The sequence below is a fragment of the Poromitra crassiceps genome (genome assembly GCF_964638095.1).
Source record: "Poromitra crassiceps genome assembly, chromosome: 4".
In the NCBI taxonomy this organism is placed as follows: domain Eukaryota; kingdom Metazoa; phylum Chordata; class Actinopteri; order Beryciformes; family Melamphaidae; genus Poromitra; species Poromitra crassiceps.
The window spans coordinates 23,360,998-23,371,604 of NC_139626.1; the positions used below are offsets into that span (position 1 = coordinate 23,360,998).

The 10,607-nt window shown below is 42.4% G+C and overlaps 1 protein-coding gene across 1 annotated transcript in view; it reads right to left on the minus strand.

Annotated features, from left to right (window-relative positions):
* Positions 1-9,838, minus strand: part of dock1 (dedicator of cytokinesis 1) — a 292,156-nt gene extending 282,318 nt beyond the window's left edge. The window contains exon 1 of the mRNA XM_083635505.1: positions 9,673-9,838. Coding sequence (XP_083491631.1) covers positions 9,673-9,715 — 43 coding nt within the window. The 5' untranslated portion in view covers positions 9,716-9,838. The remainder of the gene's footprint in view (positions 1-9,672) is intronic.
* Positions 9,839-10,607: the final 769 nt, after the last annotated feature.

Below are 10,607 nucleotides of genomic sequence, written 5' to 3' on the forward strand. Positions count from 1 at the left end.
AAAGTAACTCAAGTTACTTCCTTGTTTGCCTGTATGCAGCGCCTCATGCAAACAAGGAAGTAACTTCTGTCATACTCTGTTAGTTCGGTTACTCTTTGTCTGTTTGAGGCGCAGTGTGAAATCACTGCGCCTGGCGGCCATATTTAGAAAGTTTCTATCTATCTATATTTACGTTAAAAAAAAAGTGTTTCTCTGCATTTTGGATTACCGTAATATTTCATTTCGTGGTGAGTACACGAGTGACAGCATTAGGGCTGGGTTAAAAAAATCGATTCTCCGATTTTTAATCGATTTTTATTTGAATCCTTTGATATCGATTCATATGTCCAGAGATAGATTTTTTTTTATTCAAAATATTATGCTGTGTGTGGTAGTTGAAACGGTTTCAAGTTGATGTTTATTTATGTTTGTAGTTGAAACAAAAACATAAATAAATACTGTAGGCTACATAAATGGAAATGTTTGATTTTTGGCGCTGTTAGAATGTGTTTTTGGTGACTTTGAACGGCTGTACCGTTTCCTCTAATTCATTGGCGATACTGTAGCTCACTGTATAGTATACTGCACAGAGAGTGACGGTAAAGGCATCTTGGTTAGGTATGGGCGATATGGCAAATGGTGCAAAACTCCCAAAAAGTTGGCCTGTCCCTTTAAGGGTTCTACAGGTCTAGGCAACAAATTGTTGCGTTGTGTGATGAGCAGAGAATTCTTGCATGCAATTCACGTATTCACTTATTGACATATTGACTGGCGATGAACTTTGTCACAAGCCTGTCCAGAAGCTACAAACAAGACAGCCTGAGCCAAGACTCCTGATGTCGCCAAGAGAATAAAGAGCAACATGCATTGCTGTTGACAGTGACAGTTGACACAGTGACAGATAGTGCCTGAGCTGGTTTCACACAGATATGTTTCTGCTTCACACCGCTGTCCACAGAGTGTGAGGAGATGTAGAGGTTTCTAGCTTTGGAGAGACAATTCACCCAACCACATTGTTCACAAACTGCCTTAAGGCTCATTTATACTCCATTTTCATACGAAGATAAATGCGTCCGTTTCAAAAGGTGTAATCGTCACTGCCCACATACTTCCAAGCGTCTTTCACGTTGGTATCATGTTAAAGGAACACTCCGCCCATTTTCAACCAGCTTTGTATCATTAGAACATCAGTAGTATATCAGAAAACTGTAAACGGTTTTGAAGTCTGTCATTTAATTTGACAGTTATTGAGTGTTAAAGTGTGGACCAGTGACATCACTGGTCCACACTAACTCAAATTAATAACTCATTAACTCAAATCAACTCTCAATAACTGTCAAACTATTCATCATTCATCTAGTTTGACAGTTATTGAGAGTTGATTTGAGTTAATGAGTTATTAATTTGAGTTAGTGTGGACCAGTGATGTCACTGGTCCACACTTTAACACTCAATAACTGTCAAATTAAATGACAGACTTCAAAACCGTTTACAGTTTTCTGATATACTACTGATGTTCTCATGATACAAAGCTGGTTGAAAATGGGCAGAGTGTTCCTTTAAGCAATACATCCACCAGTGGGCAGCAGTAGAGTCAACTGTATGAGTGTGTGTGTGTGTGTGTGTGTGTGTGTGTGTGTGTGTGTGTGTGTGTGTGTGTGTGTGTGTGTGTGTGTGTGTGTGTGTGTGTGTGTGTGTGTGTGTGTGTGTGGTTCTGCTCCGTTTCATGCGTAACCGTAAGCTTTCAGAGGACGGACAGAAAACGCTCTGTCCATCTCCGTCTTTAACATAGAGTATAATTGCGCCTTTGGAAGAAGTAACCGTTGTTGAGAGAGTTCCATTTAAAGAAGTAGGTTTTCACCTGCTGCGTAAATCCAACCAGGCCAATTTGTTCACGACAATTTTTTTTTTTTTTTTACCTCTGTTCAACCTTTGACATGACAGCGACACTTAAAACAAGTGTTCCAGCTTTCTCTCAGTGGCGAGCCGAGAAGGCGTAGTGTGGAAGCACTTAGCTATGCACTGATTAAATAGGCCGGCTGTCATTTGTCTTGGCCGCCATCTCACAGCGAGCCACTGGGAGCTGCTGTACTATTAGCACTGCCTCACCAAGCAGCTCGGCCCATAGTTCATATATTACTTCCTTTCAAAGTGAATAATAGCAAAGGCATACATACTGACCTCCGAAGAGAGAACAGGAGCATTACGGCCAAGGTTTTGACTGAGATAAAGTGACAGTGTCTAATGATGAATATCAAGACAATTAAGTATAAATGATCACTGCACTAAAATTTCAAAATTATTTGTTCTGCAAAATTATTTGTCCTGTCATATTTCACATATCACAAAACTGACTAATGATTTATTTATTTTTTTTATCTTGCATCACATAGGGGTGTTCTATTATGTCAAAAATCATAGTCATACCTTTGTTTCCCGTAGATTTGGCCACGACTGGAAAGCTATAAGCCTCTGTATCATCCTCATTCAGACACTTTTATTACCATGTTGGTTTCTTGCGTTGTTTTGTGTGTGATGCTTGTATTTTGGATGTATGTACCTTTTGTTCTGTGTAATTACCTCATTTTATTGCTGCTGCTGTCTTGGCCAGGTCTCCCTTGTAAAAGAGATATCGTATCTCAATGGGACTTCCTGGTTAAAAAATCAAAGAGGGCGCGCTCAACTCCTTACTTTAAGGCAGGCTGTATAAACTGGGTGCTGGATCCCTAAAACAAGTCTAATAAAAAAAAACTAAACATTACACGCTGAAGAAGGGCTGTTGCCCGAAACGTCCATTGTGTGGCAATAAATCTTTGAACTTGGAGTGCTGTCCTTTTCACTTCCTGGTTAAACAAAGGTTAAATAAAAAAATAAAATAAAAATAGTCACGATTATTTTGACTGATATTGAGATCACGATAACTCATTGACAATCATGCATTTATTGAACTTGACAAAACTTTGTCTTTTTAATGGTGGATTTCTTTTAACTTTAAATATAATTGAACTGAAAAACGACATAATGCAAGTAAAAGTAAAAAAAAAAATAAAAAAAAAAATAGGCTAAAATAAATCATATTATTAAAAAATAATTGTTTTATCTTGATTATGTTGTTTTCATAATTGTGGGAAGCCAAATTTGAGATTAAAATTGGATGAATCGCACCGCCCTAGTATAAACTACCGGTAGTTATAAATCACAGTTGCACAGGCCTAAAATATGATCCCATGTTAGACGGGTTGGCCCGTGTGTCAGTGTGTATTTCAAATATAGTCGCTCAAGTTTATACAGTGGCTGTTGTGTTGACAAAAAGATCTGCCCTCTCCTAAACAAAGCCAGTTTGTGTACAGATACAACACAGGGGGGCAGCTCTCAGACTGCAGCAGTTGCAGTGTGTGTGTGTGTGTGTGTGTGTGTGTGTGTGTGTGTGTGTGTGTGTGTGTGTGCGTGCGTGTGTGTGTGCGTGCGTGCGTGCGTGCGTGCGTGCGTGCGTGCGTGCGTGCGTGCGCGCGTGCGTGCGTGCGTGCGTGTGTGTGTGTGGGGGGGGGGGTCAGTTCTGCAGGCCAGGCAGACAAAAACGAATGGTCCATCACCTTGAAGCAGAAACTCATAAGTTTGGAAATAATGGTGTTAGCTTAGGGGGTTCAGGCTCCAGGTCATCGTCTCTCAGCGTGGGCCGCTTAATAAAAACACTTCCTGTAGCTTCCTGCTATCAAACGTGTAACCACACCCACGCTGGTCACCGCAGCAGAGGAAGGGGACGTGCAGTGCTTAAAATAATACCACACTGCACTGTGGCTGTTTGTGCGCATCCTCTCATTTGATCGCTCTGCTCTGCCGCGAGAGGCCACCCATTTCTGCCGCTATCTTCTTCTTTTATTTATGAACGCAGCCGAGGCGATCATCAACACCGCCCGGCTTTAACGCGGAGCAAACAAAGATGAAACTATTTGTTACAAGCCTCCTGACAAGGCAGGAAAAAACACCTCTGTTCAATGTGTCCGCCGTTTCTCAGCATCCTCTTCCCTCTCCCCTGGCTGCTTCCTATTCATCAGTTGGTTTCTTTCACTCCAGTCAAAGCACTACGTCTCCACTTTTGTCAGCTCAGCTCTTTTCCCGGGACTAAGTTTAAGCCTGGGCAGAATCGGGTGTCTCATTTCTAAAGCTCCACTATGTCGTTAATTGTGTTAAATGCTTTGTTATGTCAGAATTAATAGTAGCAATGCTTGGCCCTTTCAGCGTATGCCTTGTAAGTGCCGAGAGACGCACAACGTAGGTGTGTGATTGATACTGACACGAGCCACACACACTCTTCCCGTTTCACATTCACTGTGTGGAACAGACGCACTGTGAGGCATTTACTGAGACAATCACAGTGAAAACAACTCCCCTACCATAGAAAAACACATTCACTGTGTGGAACAGACACCAGTGTGTCTGTGGATCAGTGGTTAGCACTGTTGCCTGCCTCACAGCAAGAAGGACCCGGGTTCGAAGCCCCGGTCCGTCCCAGGTCCTTTCTGCGTGGAGTTTGCATGTTCTCCCTGTATCCGTGTGGGTTTCCTCCAGGTGCTCTGGTTTCCTCCCACCATCAAAGACATGTATGTTAGGGTTAATAATACTCTGACCACGGCAATGGCAAAAGAACTGGAGTTGGTCCCCGGGCGCTGCACTGCGGCTGCCCACTGCGGCTGCCCACTGCTCCTAGTTCTAGGAAGGTACCTAGTAGAGGATGGGTCAAATGCAGAGGATGAATTTCCCCATGGGGATAAATAAAGGATAACCTAACTTAAATATAACGCATTAACTGAAACAATCACAGTGAAAACAACTCCCCTACCATACAAAGACTTTGACTGAAACAATTACAGTGAAAACAACTCCCCTAGGCTACCATAGAAAAACAAGAAAACTGCTCAAAGGGAATGACTCAAATTTCACTCTTATGCTGTTTCTCCCTTATTTCACACCAAATAGGCTTCAATAGTTTACGAGAAGAATAAAATACTCGGCAAGGAATTAGAAACACATGGAGAGAGTTGATGTAGTAACTGAGACAGGCTTTTAATTGCTGCCATATTTGTTAGCTTTCTACACTTGTGGGCGGGAGATGGTTTTGTTGGGCGTAGGGCTCAGACAAGAAACAAAGTGACAACGTCTCTCCTTCCCACTCCCAATGTGTCATTCACTGCTGCCCTGCTCCAAAGGAGAGAGTCCAGAGTCAATCCTGTCACACTTCAAGCACAGTTTAAATCAAGAGGCATCTCCTTACTGGGCAAACCTGTAGCTCAGAGTCGGCCAGCAAGCTCTGTGCTGAAGAAGAAAATGTCAAGGACATCCAATGCAGTTGGTACAGTCATAGCATCTGCTATATTCTGAGCTGGAATTACGTGAAATTGCTTTCAGCTATATTACAAAATGAGCACTGAGGAATGGAAAATGTTTCTCACGACAGCTCATGTTCTCAACAGCAATATCCAGGCCTACATCCAGTAAATAGCCTGTTGCTCCGTCGCTGTGTTCCCTGGTTTGCTTTCAAGAACTGCAAGCCCTCAGAAGTCTCTCTGAAGGAACAGCAACATCCCCATGATGAAACAGAATTAATGAGACAACACTTGAAATTAGCATGGAAAAGGAAAAGGATTTCTGGTTCATTCATCAGTGAGAAAACATCTCCCCGTGGCCCTGTTCAATCTCCTTGCCACGAGAGGAACCGGTCTTCAGAACTCCTCCGGTTCCTTTGATTTACGCCGGGCCTTTTGGCATTTGACAAGAAAAGAACTGTGTAATGATATCATCTCAAGGTCAAGAGAGATTTGATTTGAGCATCTCTTTGATGACTGGACCATTTGACTTGGGTGTTTCTGATTTGAAGATGGGTCGGATAAGAACTCCGGCACAGTGGCCACAGCCAGCCCTCCATTTCCAGCCCTAAATGTCATAATGTGACTGTCTCATGAATGCAATGCACAATCCATTTTGTCAAGTCACTAAATCGAGCCAGTTAAATCCGAGCTGATGGGCAGCATGACAGGAATTCTGAACAAGTCGGTGTAACCAAGACGTTCCCTAGAGGAGGAAGTTGAGCGCACTCCTCGAGGTAGCATCCTACACACTGGTGCTCTTTCTGGACTGTATGCATGTCTTCCTGTCTCCTAAAGCTACACACTGGTGCTCTTTCTGGACTGTATGCATGTCTTCCTGTCTCCTAAAGCTACACACACTGGTGCTCTTTCTGGACTGTATGCATGTCTTCCTGTCTCCTAAAGCTACACACACTGGTGCTCTTTCTGGACTGTACACATGTCTTCCTGTCTCCTAAAGCTACACACTGGTGCTCTTTCTGGACTGTATGCATGTCTTCCTGTCTCCTAAAGCTACACACTGGTGCTCTTTCTGGACTGTATGCATGTCTTCCTGTCTCCTAAAGCTACACACACTGGTGCTCTTTCTGGACTGTATGCATGTCTTCCTGTCTCCTAAAGCTACACACTGGTGCTCTTTCTGGACTGTATGCATGTCTTCCTGTCTCCTAAAGCTACACACTGGTGCTCTTTCTGGACTGTATGCATGTCTTCCTGTCTCCTAAAGCTACACACTGGTGCTCTTTCTGGATTGTATGCATGTCTTCCTGTCTCCTAAAGCTACACACACTGGTGCTCTTTCTGGACTGTACGCATGTCTTCCTGTCTCCTAAAGCTACACACACTGGTGCTCTTTCTGGACTGTACACATGTCTTCCTGTCTCCTAAAGCTACACACTGGTGCTCTTTCTGGACTGTATGCATGTCTTCCTGTCTCCTAAAGCTACACACTGGTGCTCTTTCTGGACTGTACGCATGTCTTCCTGTCTCCTAAAGCTACACACTGGTGCTCTTTCTGGACTGTATGCATGTCTTCCTGTCTCCTAAAGCTACACACTGGTGCTCTTTCTGGACTGTACGCATGTCTTCCTGTCTCCTAAAGCTACACACACTGGTGCTCTTTCTGGACTGTACACGTCTTCCTGTCTCCTAAAGCTACACACTGGTGCTCTTTCTGGACTGTATGCATGTCTTCCTGTCTCCTAAAGCTACACACTGGTGCTCTTTCTAGACTGTATGCATGTCTTCCTGTCTCCTAAAGCTACACACTGGTGCTCTTTCTGGACTGTCAAACGTACAGATCCTGTGATACGGCCCGTTGTTCCATAGATTGCCTTCCAGTTCCTTCACCGGCAAATACTGTCTCTTGAGGCTCTTAATCCGCACACTTCATGAATATGACTGTTTTGACCCCACCCCACAAAGAATCGGAGTCACGAATTGTTAAGAACCGGAATTGATAAGCAGAATCCGAATCCGAAACGTTAAAATAGGAATTCCCATTTGGTTGAAAAACCTGAAGCGCTGCCCTCCATGAAACATGATTGCCCATCGCTGCCCTTAATTCAATTTGCCATACAGAACTAAAGCAGCAGAAAAAAATAAACATACTAACTTAGTTAGTTAGTGAGTTAGTTAGTTTAGTTGTATTTGTCTGATTATCATTGCAACACATTTGTGATATGAGATAGAACCTTGGGATTGGATGATTGTGTTGTTGGGCCAACTAGCTAGTGTGCATGTACAATGCAGTGCCTCTACATAGATTCTGTTATAAATCAACTATATGCTGACATCAGGCTTTTAAATCACTGCTATACGCCATGTAAGGCAATAACATAATATTATTAAATACTGCTGTGGAAAGATAAGGGGGACACTAGGATTTCCTACACTCAGTAATAAAGTCACGAGGCCATTATGAAGCATTGACAATTTTAATAAAAATACTGCTAAAAAAACAAGGCCATTATGAGAGTAGCAAATGATGTGACAAAACTTGCGCTGAAATAGAAATAGGTCCACAGTGTGGATGCTGCGAGCAGGGCACAAGAGGTCTCTCACAGAGTGCTCATTAGTGTTACTTGGTCACCACAGGATATTTTCAAACTGCAATGCCTATGCTATGCACCCCACCAAATCCTCTGCACCAGTGATGTGGTGGTGGTCATGACTCATCCGCTCTAGCACTTATTTACTGATCCCCATGAGAATTTTCCACAAGATTTCTGAAGAATCTCTACTTTCAAGACCACTTGGTATTTGAGACTACATCCAGGCAATCCCTATCACTGACTGGATAATACAGAATATGTCTCTACTACACATAGTCACAGCACACAGTGTGTGTGTGTGTGTGTGTGTGTGTGTGTGTGTGTGTGTGTGTGTGTGTGTGTGTGTGTGTGTGTGTGTGTGTGTGTGTGTGTGTGTGTGTGTGTGTGTGTGTGTGTGTGAGTGAACCATTGACAGTGTGAACCACAGGCATATTTGCTAAAACCACCACAGTCTGACAACAGGCTACCAGGACCATGCAATCCACCAACAGTCAAACGTTCTGGTGTGAAGGTGCTGAGTTCAACCATCAGTAACTGCAGCATCGCAAGGGACCTAGAAGGCCTCTGTTCCACTGCTGGGCATAACAGAGAACCAGTATGACAAATGAAAATAATAACAATCCACCAAAGCGAAATGACATTCTTGCATGTCGAATGTGTTACTTCTCTGACTGACTAGGAGGTGATAGTGTATAGGTATATCCACAGCTAAATTAGAATTGATTTAATTTCCTTTCAATTACTTGAAAGAAATTAGCACAGTGAGAAAATGTATACACACAGTACACATGCCTTTTTGTGACATTTCACTCTACCCAATGCTGTCTATGGTGTCAGTTATGTAATTCTCTACTAAATCAGATCAAATTCTTAAAATAATCAGATTGTGTTTCTTAAACCATCAAAGGAAGCACCGTGATTTATTTATCTATTTGGAGGTCCTTGACAGTGAAAAGAGTCACTGAGTTAGGGCAGCAACTACATTTAAATATGCCGCAATATCTTTAGGAACTGTCAGTGCCTATGATTAAAATGATGCCATACAAAACACTATTCCTAACGTCTGTGTTACTGAATAGTGAGTTTATCCTGGCCTTAGCACTTTATCATGACTTGTCTCCTACAGTATAACAACGGGATGGGTTTCCATAGGCTATTGTTTCTATGCCGTAAATGTATTGTAGCATAATCAATTTACTACAGTTATTTTTACAGTATTGTCGCGCGGAGAGTGGAAGTTACGGGATAGTGTTCCAGGCCACGGGAACACTATCCCGTTTGCAAACAGCCTGTTTGCAAAAGCAGTTGAGGAAGTGAAGTGACAGACAGTAAATAAGTACCTAGAAAAAACAGGACAACCCTGTGCGTACAGCGTTTTACAATAAACACCAATAGCTTCCAAAATAACCAGTTGCAAGTAGCCTACTGCGTAACATTAGCCTGCGTTTCCAGCGCAGGCCCCACAACACAGGAAACAGGGTTGCAACTAGGCGCGCCTCTAACAATTCCCAATCCACACAGTCCTCTCCCTCACAAAAGACAGGCATTCCTCGCTTTGCATTCCATGCAAAACTAGTTGGCAGATAACACACTCGTGAGATTTGCATTCCCCAAATCTATGCAAATTTGACCCAGTTGTAAAGATGTCGCATAAGATATCCACGAGATGATATAGCCGGGGCGCTTTCTAATCACAATCTTTCCCAAACTTGTGCAATCTGAATGCTGAGTGCTAGGACGAGCTAACGATGGACCATGCAAGTTTTCCTACTCACCAACACCATATTTTTCCTTTTTAGTTGGCACCCAGCGAGACATTCTCAGTGTCGAAGCTTCCCCGAGTTGATGTTTTGTCTGTTAGAATAGGTCCAGGGTGACCTCTTCTTATTAATGTGGACTTTTTCAGTTTTCTCTGAGCTTTACGGAGCTACACCGAGCAGCCATTTTCCACCAGTGACAGGACGCTCCGCAAGGGGGTGGAAGGGAACCCAACTTTAGTCACCATGTAGGCGTTCATACACTAGGCGTCCAGCAAAAAGTTCACTGCTGTTTGAATATTCTAACATGCTGCTGCCTGGCTGTGAGAGCCTAGGTAAATCCCGTTGGGGGAACTGTGATGTTTATTGTTTATTGTTGATTGTTTTTGTTGTTTATTTAAAAGGATCCCCATCAGCTAGTCTTCCTGGGGTCCAAGACAACAAATACATTACATGTTAGACAAACATTGAATGTTTAGAAACATGTCGCAAAGAGTAAGAGAAAAGATCAAAGAAGAAACATTTAGAAAATAGAAAAAGTAAAACTAGAATCAAATAGAACATTACTGGAATACTGTAATGTAGTCTCTAAAACAGACATCACAAAATATGACAAGAGATAAGATAAAATAATGTGAAAATAAATAAAATCTAAGTTTCTTTTTAAAACCTGCCTTTCCTGTGATGGAAAGAATGTCACCAGGAAGACAGTTCCATGAGAATATAGCCCTATAAAAAAAACAGCCTGTTGATGTGATCAGACCAAGACAATGTAGCTACAGTCAAGCCCAAAAGTTTCGCAGTCTTTACTTGTTGTATGGTTTGACCCTCAATCTGTAAATTCAATTTGGGATTGTGTATCAGACTGTGATGAGAACCGAAAATTATACACATTGCTTTTGATATGTTAAGTATAAGTTTATTTGATTTTATCCAGTTCAATATAATGAAAA